This window comes from Anneissia japonica, unplaced genomic scaffold, assembly GCF_011630105.1.
Source record: "Anneissia japonica isolate Jap-2015-1 unplaced genomic scaffold, ASM1163010v1 scaffold2069_len581484_cov189, whole genome shotgun sequence".
NCBI lineage: Eukaryota > Metazoa > Echinodermata > Crinoidea > Comatulida > Comatulidae > Anneissia > Anneissia japonica.
The window spans coordinates 201,178-218,332 of NW_022741553.1; the positions used below are offsets into that span (position 1 = coordinate 201,178).

At 32.0% G+C, this 17,155-nt stretch overlaps 1 protein-coding gene across 8 annotated transcripts in view; it reads right to left on the reverse strand.

Moving 5' to 3' along the window:
- LOC117118761 (kinase suppressor of Ras 1-like) overlaps positions 1-17,155 on the reverse strand; it is a 60,092-nt gene that overhangs the window by 9,582 nt on the left and 33,355 nt on the right. For 2 of the 8 annotated variants that reach the window (XM_033263457.1, XM_033263454.1), the window contains exons 5-13: positions 15,464-15,612; positions 14,939-14,999; positions 14,037-14,114; positions 7,274-7,360; positions 6,418-6,521; positions 4,482-4,520; positions 3,169-3,360; positions 2,766-2,878; positions 376-477 (exon numbers count right to left, since the gene is read on the reverse strand). In XM_033263457.1, coding sequence (XP_033119348.1) covers positions 376-477; positions 2,766-2,878; positions 3,169-3,360; positions 4,482-4,520; positions 6,418-6,521; positions 7,274-7,360; positions 14,037-14,114; positions 14,939-14,999; positions 15,464-15,612 — 925 coding nt within the window. Of the gene's footprint in view, positions 1-366; positions 478-2,765; positions 2,879-3,168; positions 3,361-4,481; positions 4,521-6,417; positions 6,522-7,273; positions 7,361-14,036; positions 14,115-14,938; positions 15,000-15,463; positions 15,613-17,155 lie in introns of all 8 variants that reach the window. The other 6 variants (XM_033263455.1, XM_033263452.1, XM_033263453.1 and 3 more) reach the window with 5 other exon arrangements.

Consider the following 17,155-nt stretch of genomic DNA (forward strand, 5'->3'; position numbering starts at 1 on the left):
GGGAGTGCAAGGACAAAATGGGGGAACGATTATAAGGTGAGGAATTGATGATTAGGTAAGGGGGCTCTAGATTGCAAAAGGTGATTTGAGGTGATTTTCAACAAATTGATTGTGTTTTTTTTAAAAAGGACTGAGGGGAGTGGCAAGTATTTTTTTGGGGCCTCCCACTTCCTCTAGATATGCCACTTACTGTCTGTGTGAAATTGTACATGGACACCTGTATATTACTCTACATTAGGTCATGATACCATGGTGGCCCATTTACACTTCACACCAATAGAAACATCAGTAGAAACATTTAAAAAAAGGAATCTTGGATAGGAGAGCTACTAATGTACATAAAATAACAATACGACATCCACATACTCTACTCACACTACCCTTGCGATGAGACACCTCGTTAAGCTCTGAGTCAGACACATTGCTGTCTATCGAGCCCCACTTTCCAGGCAATGTTTTTTCTGAGTCTGTATTAGTCTACAAACATGAAATATACATTGTACAGAAGGGTGACACATACCAAAAACAAGAAACAGTGAAATTAGAACACTCAAGTCAGTTTGCAAGTGTGATGATAAACAGCATAAGGTAATAACAAAATAAATATAAATAATTATAAGATATAAGTCCTCCATACAATAATTAATTTATATCTTATAACTATAAATATTTTGTATTTATTCTATTTTATAATTATTTTATATAAAATAAACATCAACAATAAGAATGGCAGTAATCACAGCAACATTGGTAACTATTATAGAATTAACAATTTATAATTTAGTAATTAGAAGAACAACAATATCAGATTTCAAATTTCACATAAATTTGTCCAAAGTAGGGAAATATTACAAGACTTTTTCATAAAGTATGGTAATAAAACACGACATACACATTATTAATAAATAGTAAATCAGCTGTGTCAACATTGAAAATATTAACAATAATATTTTTTTAATAAACAACACTTGTATTTTTCCAGACACCCACTATTGGGCTATATGGTGTATAGGTAACATTTGGTGCTGATGCATTGTACTGATAACTACAATAATAAAATTAATTAATAACAATAACACAATAATATAATAATAATTACTGTAACAATCAATTACAGTAAAATTGGCTATTAATATTATAGTGGTAACAATAATAACAATACAATGAATAAGTTAGTATCATAAGCAGCAAAACCATTTTTTTTCTACAGGCTTAGTCATGTTCCAAGCATTATTAGAATTCCAATGTCAAAGGACTTCATCCCGAGTCCATATCATATTAAATCTTAGAATATAAATTCTCTTTCAGTGAATATCATAAGTCACATACAACAAAGAATATGCTGTGAATGGTTCCAACAGTTGTTTAACTGATGATGGATTTGAGGCTATTTATAGAACTGAACTGAAAGTTCATGCAGATGTATCATGAATCACTGTTACATATCAGGACCTGTTTAGTGTCTCTGTGTCCCAAGCCAATGTTTATCAAATGCTGCGATAATGTCATGATTCTCACGAGTCGTGAACGCTTGCAACTTTAAAACGTGACAGTCACATGTTAGCGTGAGAAGAGAGCTCAGGGGTGAATTGAGAGGTTGAAGTATCAATCTTGGGTGTAAATTTTCATTTTCTTAATTCTTCATCGAACTGCCAAGTACATACGCAATTTATAAGATGGAATTTCGATGCTCTACAGTTTCTTTATGAAACATGTCTTGCAAATAAATATGATGGTATGACCATTCGTGATAGTGTATTAAATAAGTTGTGACATTAATAACAACAATATTAATAATAATTTTATTAAATATATTATTAAAATCACATGATGTCATACTAGTGGTAGTCAAGAAAAACAATTTTAAAACACTTGAAATTATATTAGTTTAGACGAATCAACTTTTGCTTCAATACTTTTTTATATTAATCATTGTTAATAAGCCAATTCGTAGCTAGAACCACATATCATATCATATCGAGGTCAATCGACATAAACACCATAGGTTATGATGATTGACCTCGATTGACCTTGAATATGAGCATATGCAGCTGCAACCATGAATTGGCTTATTAATTCAACAATAGTTAATTAGTTCAATAATATTCAACAACACCTCAAACTTTGCAATGAGACTGCAACTTGGAATAATTTTTCCGAATCAAATGTTGATGATAAAATTTATTTTGTTCTTGGGAGGAAAATAATGTTTTTAATGATGATTTTTAATCTGCATTTGACAGATATTTTAAAACATTTGCTAAAAAAGCTTGGGATAGAAGATTGGATTTAAAAACAGGTTAAATGCATTGTTGCTTTAGTAATACATATATTTCTTTTATTTTGTTTATGTTTTAAATTGAATTTCTTTTATATACTTTTATAACCCTCTGTATATACATATATATTTGGGTGTGGGAGTGTACGTATACTGTATGCACGTAATGTGTATTATGTACATTACTTGTGTGGGGAGGGCGAGGGATTTTTATGACTTATTTAAACTCAAAATTATATCTTCTTTAGTTAAGTTCTTTCATTTACTTTAGCTTCAAGTTGTTGTTTTCCTCTTCGTTCATTAGTTTAAGATTGACTGTGCTACTTTCTTGTGTGCTGCCACTGTTGTGAAAGTGTAATGTCAAATAAATATTATATTATTATTCAACAGGATTAACTTTGCTAACCACTGACTATTGCAAGTAGAGTAATTTCTACTAGTCATGGATATTAACAGTTGAAAATTTGTGGGAAATATATGAACTTACGTCTGGTGAATCATGAGACTCCTGAGAATCAACGGTTATTGTTTGGTCACTTGATTGAGATGTCTCCACATTACGCGTGTCAACCGGTTCTAACGTAACGTCATTCACAAAACCTGCACGAAAAAAGAAATAAAGAAGGTATTTAACCTCATCCTTATTATTAATATCATAATCATTCTTATTCATTTATGATAGGCGATTTCTAAATACTTCACCATAATTGTTTTGCATATCAATTTTTAAGTGGGGAGGGGGGGGGGAGAGCAAGCCCTGTCTCTTTTACACATCTAGATGTGTGTAAGAGACAGTTCATACATATGAAATGGCTAAATTCAGCATCAAAATTCATACATAAATATTCAGTCCCTCATAATGAGACACTGAGTTAAGTTAGTGCCATTACCGAAATCAAATTCTCGGACATGAGGTGAATGTACACTTGGCGGTGTAGCACTTGCCGATGATGGGTATAATGGTACTGGACTTGACGGCGTTGATGAGGTTGTTGATGATGGATTTGAGCTAGATTCACCGTGAGCAAACGCTTGTAAGCTGGTTTGGTTCTCTGGGCTTTGTTGGGGAGGCTCAATCGGTGCTGGAAATAAACACAAAATGTACATGATTATTTGTGGTAGAAAAGGGGATAAAAATTAACTAAGTAAACTTAATTAATTTGAAATATATTACAATTTAAAAAATCATGTTTTAATCTATAATTTTCCTAATTTTAATAAATTAACACATACCATGCATTGCTACAACAAAATAAAAATATAGATAATTACTATTATTTGAAATTTACTACAGTGATATCTACATGACAATTATTTAAATAAAAACAACTATATTATAATTATAGGCTGACTCTACTAGAACTATGTATTCATTAACAATTTTTTGTCATTAAAAATATCAAAATCAAATTCAATATACAATAATAATTAATGATGATAAAACATAAGTACTAAATTATTATTACTAATAATACTAATAATAGATAAAGCCAGGAATACAATATCAGATTTTGAACTAAAATTTGATCTCACTTTTGTGAAAGTAGGTGATAGACATGGAATGATATATAATTTGTTGAATCAAATGTCTGAAAAAAGCATACTACTGAGTCGTCCTCAGACGACTCAGTAGCTTTTTTCAGTTCTTGTCTCCGTGCATCTGGCATGTCTGCCAATAGTTTCTACCAAACAAGCATATTTTCCAAGTATACTCGAAACTATCCCACTAAATCTTATCAAACAATATCTGCAAAGGTTTACAAATACCTAATAATGTATGTCTGGCTTAACCATGCATCTAAAGCTTTGTCTAGACTATCAAATTTTGTTTGACAAAACATGTTACATGCCTAAATATGGTCATGATGACATCACATCATGACCATATATAGGCACACCATGACTATATATGGGCATACAGCAGTTTTTTGTCAAAGAAAATTTGATAGTCTGCATAGAGCTTTAAATATTGTAATGAAAAAATAGTAATTACTAAAATTATTAGCACTAAATATTACATTTGCATATCTACAACTAACATTGCAGCTACATCAATATCCTGTACCCTCTACTTGAATATAATTACAATAGAAAGCAAAAACTCACAGAGATGGTATCTACAAGAAATATCTAAGCAAATAAATAAGACACAAAAACAAGACACTGTGGTATGTGATATATAGAAATATGTGAAGCGCTGTACCTGGTCTTCTGTGAAAGATAGGTGACGGTGATGCGTATCCTATTAAATGAGAGGAAGGGAAGAAGAAACAAACATAAAAACATAAAGATCAAACATGCAGAAAAAAAAGAAGCACCTTGTAACTTCACATGTAACCAAAAAAGAGACAAAGCAAAGTTGCCAAAAGCATTAAATATTTAAGGCTTGTCATTCCAAAACCAGCGTATTATCGCTCTATGTTAAACTGAGTTTTACGCTAGGCGAATTTATTCATGCAAATCAAAAGCATCGGTTTGCTTCCTGAGCTCTGATTGGTTGTGTATTCTTTCGCTTCGCGAAAAGTAGAAATAGTTTGAATAACTGATTTCGTTGAAGTAAAAAACTCCAATAGAAATGTGAGTGCTCATGAACCGACGCTTTCGATTCGCGTTAATAAATTAGCTTAGTGTAAAACTGGCATAAGAATGTGGTAGTATTGTATACTTTAGTACAGAACCGTAACACTTTTTGAACTTTGAACTTTTGAACTTTGATTTGGTCAATTATACATAAATTATTGTTTTTTCATAAACAACACTGGGTCATTCCAAAGTGTCAATCATTGCAACTGACCAATTAGAATAGGGTCAGGAATACCCACACACGGACATGTTTGTATAAGTTTACACCTTCATTTTGTTTGGTCTTCGCAAAAAAATCAAAGGGGTGGGTGGGGCCTAGTGGTAAGGTTCCTTATGTTGAGTATTACTCTGTAAAAGACATTTTATGTGTTGAGTTAAAAAACCTAGAAAACAAAAATTCAATAATTTGATTACTTAATTTGTATAATTGGGTATTGGCTTTTAATTGAATATTAGGTGGAGAACATATGTCCTCACCAGTAAATGCAAATGAACCTGAGCTCTGCAAAAGTCATGATTGTTATGAATATGCTGACCTAAACTTTAGACGCTGGAAATATTACTATTAGTTTGTGTTTTAATACATTACAATTGCATTTAGCTCAGAATTATTCTTCATTGGTGTCTTTTACTCATTGTTAAAAATACAGACAGAGATAAACTGCAGGTAATTGTACCACTTAAATGATCAAATTTGAAATTGATTAGAAAGAGGCCTATATAAAACATTTAGAAGTATTTCTTTTTTAAGTAGGTGTTATGATTATTATGCTATGTTTAAATTTGTATTATGCTGAAATTGGAACTGATCCAACTCAACAAAATTCTACATAACACATATACTTAGTCAGCTAGGATCTCTAGACTAAGGGATGAAGAGATATACTGTAGGCATAATGTAGGTACAAACCTACATAGACATGTACATACATAAACAGACAGATAATCTGTTTACTATGACACGTGATAATAAGCCAGGCACCCAATGTACCAACGGTCGGTGGCCTACACAATTCCACAGAGGATGCAATGCAAAGATGCACGCGCAACTGATCATTCTTGATGACAATTCGCTCAGTCTACCATTGACATTTAGCAGACGGCGTTGTGTCGACAGAGTTCAAAGTGAGTGCAGATATGGATTCGTAAGTTGACGGTCGTTCGACCATTGTACAATGTAGTGTGTAGGGATTTTTTTTAAACATTATATAAAAAACATTATTATTAATGCTAAACTTCATGAATGATGTTGATAAAAAAAAGTGTCAGCCCAAAATGCAAGTTTTAAATAATTAGTATGCATTAACAATTCATTATCTAAACCCATATCTAATCTAAAGAAGCAATGTCAAACAAAATCAGCCACCATAAATTGACCAATAGCATAGCCATGTCCTGACCATTAGCATAGCCATATCTTGACTATTAGCTTGACCATTAGCTAGATAATTCAAGATTCTAATGAAAATGTATGAGAAAAAATTATGCAAGGTTACATAATTCACTGCTGTTTAATTACTGAATATAAAAATTATAAATAATGATTAACATTATACCTTGATGTGTTATAGATTCCTTAAAAATCTCTTCATACTTCCTAGGCAAGCCGCAAGATGGTAGAAGCTCAGCAGATGGTTCACACCTTGAATGACATGTATATCTGGGATAAAAAAAAATGCCTCAGTAGTTAAATTGTTATTACTGTATATTCTTCGGGAAGCATTAATTCAGGTTGTTGTTGGCTGTCAAGTCAGGGGTTACTGTAAGTTAACTGTATTTTGTGTCTGTGACTAAAACTATCTTTATAGATTAGGTGACCTTTTTATACCTTGTTTAGCAAGCCTATTATTTTTACGCCTGCCGCTGCCATGGAATTGACAAAAATAAGATGTATATTTCTTCCTAATTATATAAATTTTTAAAGAATTTTTAACCATCTCATTACTACATTGTTTACATTCAATGGTGAAATTTAATTTTTATTTTTCTCCTCCGTCTGGATGGTTTTGGTAAAAGTATTTGCTAAATAAGAAAACAAAATTAAATTTTTGTCTTTTTTCCCCAAAATCTTCTAAAGATCTATAAAAAAAAAAGTTTGCGAAATGAGGTATAAAAAGTCTAGCCTTATCCCTAGCACCAAGTTATAAAAATAGGAAGGCTAAGTCTGGCCAGGCTAGTCGGGGCTTAGCCTTGGCTTGAGCTAGGCTAGGCTCGGCTAAGGTAATGGTACAAAAGTTTTCAGGATAGGCCTATTTTTTGTACAGTTGGCTGACTAACTGTTCCATTCAACTCAGCTCTATCTTGTTGGATGGAACAGTCTATCTTTCAACTAATGAATACAGTATATTCTTCTGAGTGCACTTACAAACTTTCATTATTTGTATATTTATTATTATAAATATTCAAACTTACTTGCAGTCTTTGCATTTAACACCAGAGATGACAATTTTTTCATGGCAGTAGTCACATGTTTTTGTTATCATTGTCTTTTTAACAAACCTTTGAGAGAAAAAAGTCAAACATTTACTATAAAACATCGAAATATCCTATTAGCAGTAACACAATTTTGTATCATTACTTCTTTTAAGCATATTCTTAACGGTAAAATTTTGGAGTATATTGAGTAGCATTTTTATATGTATAATAGTTTAATTTTTTATGAAAGCTGAAAGTCAAATTATATAAAATAAAACATTTTTTGGTGTGACAAATGTATTTTAATTCAAGCAAATGAATTTTCATAAAGCATGATATGCTAAACTAGTTTTCATAATGCAATATTCCAACTCATAAATACTGTAGTTTAAATACTATTTGACTAAGCACCGCTTTGCCGAGTTGGGCAGCCCATCTTTCGCTCATGGGATACTCCTTCCGTTGCACTCATAAACTTTTTAATCATTTTAAATTTTTGTATACTTTCACTAGATGGTGTGAGCCACTGAAACAAAAGTGTTTCCAATAAAGTTCACAACTTAAAATCGTTTTAACATTAGCCTATTCCTTGGCTATGCAGCAAATATAATTAACGGTACTGCTTAAAAGAAACATGTATTGAAAATGTTTTTAAATTACCAAGTAACCAAACTTTAAAATACTGCCCTCTATTGTACAAATCCAGTACATCTGATAATGTTAGTTAATTATCATCTGAGCATTGTTCTTAAAATATTTCATGATGAGAAAGTCATGGAAATCACTGTCCATGTGAGATAATAACAGACATGTCAATATCAATTTGAAGTACTTTTATTTTAATTTGCAATACAGAATCTTGAATCTTCAACTGTCATTTATTCCCGAGGTCAACATTTCAAACAACTTGGAAAAATTTCCAGCACTTCATACTTTTCTCTTCATTCATTCTTACAAAATACCTACCCATTATTTTCGTAAGTAGGCCTACAATATACTAGGTTAAGATTAAGAAAAGGTTATAGAGAAGGAGGTATTAGAGTAGGCTATTAACACTTGGAAAGGCTAACAGTGCTAGACAAAAGGAGGTACTTGGCTTAAGACCAACTCCTTGGGAGTTGAGAACTGGCCGAGGTCTTGGGTAACTCAGTTAAAGTACGATTGACATCAGCACAATCAGCGTACAAGTTTAACACAAATCATTCACAAAGATTTGGGTATTATGAGCTAGTTGGTTTTGCACCATTCCAAATGAATGTATAAATTTATCTGTAAGTCCTATTTTACACAGGTATGTATTTATTCATGTGAAAATATCTCTTTTTACAGTAGCACACTTCAAATTGCAAGTAGAAAGAGGCAATAATATTAACATAGAAAGTAATAAAATAAATTCAAACAACACTAAATTAAACATTTTTTTAAACCCATTAAATGCTGTATTATAAATAAAATCAGGACAATATTAATAGAAATGCCATGCTCTTTTATATGGTACAGTACTGTTTATGCATAATCCTAGTTCTTCCTGTCATGGAAAAGGTACTAAGATAATAAGTACACTTCAAGGCAACAGACATGGTTAAGGTAGGCCTGACTCAACTGAAGCCACATAGTCGCAGAATCTTGACGCCACATTACAATTAAGTCGGTAAATTAATGGAAAAAGAAAGGGTGTGTAGTATGTACGTAACCTACAAGAGGACTAGATACACAACCACATCTGGTCTGTATCTATGAAGAGGGGGAATGTGTACACAAAAATGAAATTTTCTAATTTGCTTGCTTAAAATCTTGGGTACATTTGGTATGTACTGTAGTGAATATTAATTAATTACGGTCCCATATAATTTATTGATTCATAGAAATGAAAAATGTTGAGCATTATAGTCACACTTTGTTTGTACAACCACTTTGCATTAATGAATGGGTTTGTAATACACTTTTTTTTAATAATAACCCATTTAACTTTTACATTTTAAAATGAAATTTTTAAAAGAGATGGTTTTATATATAGTTATCTATTTTAATACTCGAATGTTTACGTATTATTGTACTGTATGTGCTGCCAGAAGACCCCCATGACTTTGCGTTGCTTTTGGGCCATCCGGCCAGTCAGCCATACGTTTTTTTATTGTTTTCACTGGTGAAATAAATGATATATGATTTTATAAGAATACCAAGACTGAAATTGCATAAAAAAAAGAACAAAATAATTACAAATTGAGGCTGAGCTAAAATTTAAAATGAGGTTTTATGTTTTTTTAAATAATGCAGTACAGTAATGCTGTAAAATAATAAAGTATAGTGTGTCAAATACAACAAAATAAGAACATTTTGAGCCTGAAATCAGAAAAATAATAAGAACACTGAGCCTGGGCAAAACTGTACTAGTTCTTACAAAAAAAACAAGGTCCTGTAATCTCGTAAGCTCAGTCCGATGAGGGCGGTATAATTGAAGCAGTAGAGTATATTGTCCCTAACGGCCGCACATACAAAAAAAAAAAAAAAAAAAAATCAATCAATCAGCTAGGTATTCCTAGAACTACTCATCGGAGCTAAAAAGTGTGATGAATATTGAAAAGTAAAACAGACACAGACAGAAGTGAATTGGTAATATTTGACTTACCACTTTACTATCATATTTATTATATAAGTTTTCATGTACCTTCATATTTTCTAGTCATGACCATACTGTCAAAATTGTTGAGTGCATTGTTATAAAAGTGAATGTTCAAATTAAGTACTATTAGCCTTAAGCGAATTAGTCCTAACCGAGCCTAGCCTTAACCAAAGTTTAATTGTTTCCTTGAAAAGTTGAAATGGCGAGTGCAGTCCTTGAATGCTTTTGAATTTGAATATGAAGCAAGGACATTCCTATTACTTATTATCATGAATTACATTTATTACTTCATTTATTTGTATTCATTGCATCAAATCATTCTTTATTCAAAACAATAAAAAAAATGTAACAGGTCATGACTTTATCAAGTGCATGAGGATAAGGGGGATTTTGAAAATCAATGAGAAATATGATGATGAGCATTGTGATAGATGGTGACACTGATGAGGATTATGATGTGATTATACAAATGAGAATTACCATGATCTATAATAAGAAATATGATGACTATGATGTTAATTGTGATCACACTGATAACAAATAGGATTATGATGAAAATGATGATAAGGATTATGATGTTGATGAAGATTTTGAAAAATGATGATGATGAGAAGGAAGAAGATGATGAGAAAGAAGATGATAATGATTGTGATGACAATGATAGGGTTTATGACAATTGTGGTGATGAATATGATGATAAAAATAATAATGATTGATAGTGATGAGGATTACAATGAGAAATAAGAAAATGATTATGATGTTTAGAATTATGATAATGATGCTTTCTTGCTTGTTGCTTTTTGAATGTGTTATATCATTTATTATATTATTATTTTTATCAGCTTTTATTAACTAATTATTATTAATATTTTTATTAAAATAATTATAAACATAAATGAAGGTGTAGATGATGTTACAGACGAGTACACTTAGGTATACAACATGACGAAATGAACTTATCAACACACATCTTCTGTCAATAAATATAACACACATACACATTAAATATACAGGTACGAGATTATACCTGAGAACAAGATTAGCATACATTGATCCAGGGACCAGTAAATCTATCATCTTTAATTCATAAATTATGCAAGCTCTCATCACACTTTTTATAAAAATTTGTGTTGGCATTTGAGAAGAAAAATATTTTAGCTGTCCCTACGGATGGTGTGCGTTTATTTGATAGCATTCGGCTAATTTAACAGGATCGTATCAGGGTGCTAAGGAATTCTGTAAAGGTTATTATATTTTTCATCTACAGTAGTAGAAGTTACAGAAATTACCCTGCATTGCAAAAGTTGGTCATTTATTATGATTAATGGGGTCAATATACAATTATAAGGGTCATGCAGTGTAATTATCAAAGTCAAAACGTGCAGGTTGTTTTAACCACTGTATAAAATCCCACAATCACACTTCATAAGTGATGCATACACATTAGCGGCAGGAGGGGATGGGGCCCTGGGGGTTAGTGTAGGCACAGAACTTCGTCAGAGAACACTGGACCTCATCAGCCATTTATTTTGTCAGAAAACACTACTTTAAAAAAGAATTTTATTTTGAGTTTGTTGTTTCTAGGTATCTAGGTGCGTATTCCTAAAATTTGTTATGCTCAGCCCTGACCCTAAGGCAGAGGTGAGTGTGGATTGCAAGTCAGGGGGAAATTGGGCCACTCATCAGGAAATGTTTGGCACTGCCGATGATATCCATGATGATATCCATACCTGGCATAGTCTGCATTTCATTGTGTGTGTGTGTGTGTGTGTATGTATATGTAGCCATCTTTGTTTAGAAGAAGAAAAGGGACTTCTACATCACTGGCTTGGAAAAGAAAAATTTTTTTAATATATAAAAGAAATGCAGATAGTTCACGATAATACATTCCTATAATCATCATCCAGGTATTCAGTCAATCTGTAACCATCAACGCTTACATGACCTTGGCCTCTGCTTTGATCTTTACTTTGTATCTATTGGCAACACCTAGAATTTAATCTAATCTTACATCTAATGCCAGGCTTGTTGGCAAAGCCTTATCTTCAGTTTGCCATATCTCTCATCAGTTTACTACACAGTGTCCTAAAAGCCTGATAAAGACATAATTGACAGCTTCAGGCTGGTATGATTGACATAACATTTTCAGTTCTAAATGGAAATGCACCCAAACCTTTATAATGGCCAAATATTAACCAATCATCATTGATGAGACAGCCAAACATTTTTTAGAGGGCCAACGGAGCAATATTGTGAGAACGATTGACTGATGTGTAGACATGTAAATGTGTCAGGCTATGTGAAGGGGTCAAGGGTCAAACCTAGCATTATCCTACAATTGACCCAGCAATGTTCACCTGTGAGAAAGAATAGCGACTTGCTTTTTCAAATACATTAAACTACATTATAATGAATTAACATAAGATTGATGGTCTTATAATATTATTTAGGGGATCTTTACACTATATGAGAATGAATTTTAGCATGAGATTTTAAGTAAAATTTAAAGATATTTATGCCATATCATAGCCTAGCATGAGATTTTGAGGCAAAATCTTGAACTAGCACAATAAGACTTGAGACAAGTTGAGACTTAAGTTAGTCTCAATTGCTATTACGATGTGATTAATTCAAGTTGTAGCAGCCTCCAGTATCCTGTTACAGTATCCTTTAGTATACAACAGATAACATGGAGTTCAAGGAATTATACATAAATACTGCCCCCAAGAGAGCTGTATCACCATGGTGACCTTCCAATACCTGCTCCTACCCTAGAAACCCAAACAGGATCTTTGTACAAACTGAAGGTCGAATTATACATCATAAACGCAAGTGCCACACAAATGCAAAGTTAACTTCAACGTTCTTAAAACCTATATAGAAAAATTGGTGCTATTATTAGTATTAGCATAGAATGATCAAGTATCTGATTTAGCACATTACTGAAATGTTAATGACATAAAAATTAGCTTTGATATTACCTTTAATTAATCAACACTTCAGTGACACAATTCGAGGTAATATCCAAGGATGTAGTACAGAATGTGTTATACTTTATGAATGGATTATGTTAGTGATTAAAGCAAGTACAGCATAGCATATTAGTAAATGAAACAAACCTAACGACAATTACTGATCTTTTAATATTAATTAGTGGATTAAAGTGCCGGCTTCAATATCTTTACATCATCATTTCGTTGAGCATATATTCATCCTTCTACTCCTATTAACAGAAGCATCCTGAGCTTTTAAACGATATGATTGGCTTTGGTATGGTGGATACCCACATTTACATTATACATTCACTGATCAGTAACATGTATTTCACATTGGACTACGTTATGGTTGTGATCACATGGGATTACAACATTCGAAGAAATTTTAAATCAGTTAATCCTTAGGATTTATCTCTTTCTTTAATTTCATATCCTACAGGATGGGGATTATCTTATCAGGTTTAAGTGTGTCTTTTTCTAATCTCCACATAATATTATGACCTTGCATCACTTTTCTGTCTTCATGTTCAGAATTTTCTAGACAATTTATTATTTATTTACTTATTATTTATTTATTAATTAAAAAGCTAATGATAATAAGAACACAGATAAATTAAATAAATCCTTTGAAAATATATTTTCATATCACTTATTTTTCTCTCTATTCATAAGGCGATTTATATCTAAGCAATTAATAGTTCATCATTAGTGTTTCTACCAATCAATTAGATTTTAGATACTGTTTAAAAAAAAAATTAATATATTTGTTTATAATCACTGGATGGGAGTGGTTCTCGGGCATAATGTTATAGTAATTAAGTTAACTTAGAGACCAGGCCTTTCCATCCAGCTGTGTTGATTGGCAATAAAGAATAAGAATAATCTCAATGATTAGGTTTATATTGATTATCATCATTTCCTAGATTTATAATCCTACTCTAGAAATTAACAAACTAACTTCAATCAATTCTGGATTTCACATTTGGAATTACGTAATAAATGTTAATGAAGGATGAAGAAAGCAGTGCCTGTGATGCGAGAATATTTATTCCTTTATATCTGAATGGAAGAGAGGTAGGTAATGTAAGGGTCCCAGAAGTGCACACATATGGTTAGGTACAGGATACACGCATCTTCTCACCTAGTGGGTAACACATTTTTTTTCATCGTATACCACCGAGATCGTCTTAAGGTATAGGGCTGAAAAGTGTGAAATTTTCTGTGGAAAGAAACTTGCTACTTTAAACACAATGCATAATGAAAACAAAAAAAAAGTAAAATAGGGAAAAACTGTGAAGACAAGCGAAGCAAACTAAACAAAATTAAACATAAAAAAGTTAGAAAGATAAATAATAGTGAAGCATGCTAAAAAGCTGTGTTAAGTGTTTTTAATTAAACCAATTTTATAAAGTTTCCCTCAAAATTATGTAAAAGTTATTATAATAATTTCATTATATTATATGCACTTTTTAAATATATTGTAAATATTATATTATAGTTTTTTAAGAATGTTTGTCATGTTTTTCTTTCTGCTTACCTGGTTTGATTGTTTTATTAAACATCATCCTAGGTTTATATACTGTATGTGTTCCTTTATAACTTTTTTGAATGAATTGATAATTGATTAATCATCCTTACCAGCATATAACTATTAAATACTTTTAATTAGATGTGTTAAAAAAAAGGTAATGCACTAAACTTTCCAATCTGTGACATGATGCAGTGTCAGGCCATTGATAAACCAGCATGCTTAGCAACAGGTTGATAAGGAATAGCGCCCCCAAAGTCAATTCTGAAGCGTGAATTGGATAGTGTTCTTTGTCCAGAGTATGTACTTAAATTTACAGGATTTGAAGAAATACAATCATTAGGTAAAAATACTGACTACAATAATACTAATCTATATCCTAGAATATGAAGAGATACTTTCATAATATCAAATTAACTTTTTACTCATTTTCAGTAAAGTCACTATAATACTTAATCGTTTACTGGAAAATCAATAAATTTAAAACAAAAATTTAAAACCAAAGTATATTTTACCTATGCTTTATTGAATGTGTCATGTTACATATACGGTTCCTCCGTGGGACTGTTAGAGAATCTGTAAAGAAAATAAAATTCATGACATGCTCATAAAAATTATAGCAGGTTAAGTAAGCTGTAGATTATCCATCCATCTTGCAAGCATACTATGCTCTCTCTGTACTAGATTTAGCAGTAAAGTTAACCAATAAAAAATAAGACAATTACAATAAACACTAAATGAATATGAGGCTTGCCATTCAAATTACTGTCGCTAATTTTTAAACTGAGTAATTAGCATAAGAATGCGGCAGTATTGTGTACTTTAGTACAGAGAAGCAGTAATACTTTTACTCAAAACTTTGGCAATATTAAGTCGATTACAGTAAATGACCCATCATTTTAAGCTGATAATGTGGAGAATATGAATATATTAAAAAGTTAATTTTCACTGATGCTAGTTTTGGGATAGTCAAGCCTCGTATATGAGCAATTAAATTCAGTAAAGCACACGTTAAAATAGTAAAGACTTGCTAGACTTACTCGCATCTGACTGTCGGCCAGGTGAACTCTTTCTGGGTGACGTCTGTCCGCTCCCTGGATCCGACTCGTCCTCGGATTTCAGTCTACTAACAATTGCTTCACAACTACTTCCGGGTGAAACTATTTCCGAACGTACCCTTTGTGTCCTACTGTGAAATACATGTTACATAATGAGAATCAACTATTTTACTGTCAATATCATTATGATTTTTTTTACATCTTGCACAAGGCAATCCTTATTGCAATACGTATAATAATATTTTATTTAAGTAGATTTGATTAAAATATAATAACAGTAATAAAATAATAATAATAATGGTAGATTTATATAGCGCATTATAAGCCCTCTATGCACTTCACACTATTGTTACACCGGTCGTTGGATTAAATGCTTAGGAACACAAAATCAGCTTCCTGGAGGAAGGTAGCAGCAGGTAGATCTGCTCATTTTGGCATTTAACCCTACTACCAGTTACCCACTTACACTCATGGGTGGAGAGAAGCAATGCAGACGCCAAAATGCTGTACATCAAATATTTATGTTTTATATAATAATAGTTTACATAATAGTTTTATTGATTACCTGAAGGAGATGATATTCCCAATCCATCAATCAAATGCTAATTAATCTTGGTCAATGAGAAAATAGTTGCATAAAATTATTTAAAAATTATGTCAGCATTCGCAATACAGTCAGAGCTACCCCTGTTTCAAGGAACTTGCAACATGCAAACTCCACCTATAATAATACAACCCAGCCAACACCTCAACTGTGCAGTCATGAGGCAAGAAAAGACAGCCCACACCTCTCAACTTAGCAGTCATGAGGCAAGGAAAGACGCTGACCACTAAAACCTGTTAAGCTATACCAATGATAAATTTCCACCAGCAGAGATTGGCTCTGATTTATTAATTACTGTACTTTAGTGGTGCTCTACAGCTGGCTATAAAAACTTGAAATTCTTGTCTTCAATTAGTTTAAACATCCACAAATGTATTGTCAGACGAAGTTCCATTTTTCTGCAATGTACGATCTATTCTTGTTCTCAAGTTGATGATACCTGATAACATATCTTGGGCACCACACCGGATGCGCATCACTTAATTGGAATTCTAAACTCTGTATTTCAATTTCTCTTGCAAAATGAATTGCTTATGCAAAGAATACAAAGACAAGGTGTAAGTTTAAAAAAAAAGCAAGGAGAGACAGTAGTGAAAAAAAAAAATTTAAGTTAAATTTTTTTTCCATATTTCCTGATTAAGTATTCATATTTCCTGATCAAATATTCATGTTTCCTGATTAAATATTCATGTTTCCTGATTAAATATTCATGTTTCCTGATAATTAAAATGGAGGTCAGTACCGAGGCAGTGGAGTGTTTATATTTTCCTTGCAGCTTCATATACAGTAACTGAATGCTGTCTTGCTGTAAAGAACTACGAGTCCATATCTAATGAAAATTGTACCATCCTGAGCTCTAAATCAACCAACTGCTAGAATTTATACTTTCAACTTCCCTAAAAAAGGCCCACATATTTGCCCATGCCTGACCTACTGAAAATCTCAAGAATTGTTTGTAAACATTTTTTATATGATGGTAAGTCAGGCTTTTAAGTACAGCTCATACACATTTCTTACAAAAGTCCATGGAAAATCACATATAAAATAAAATATTAATACGGCTAATACTC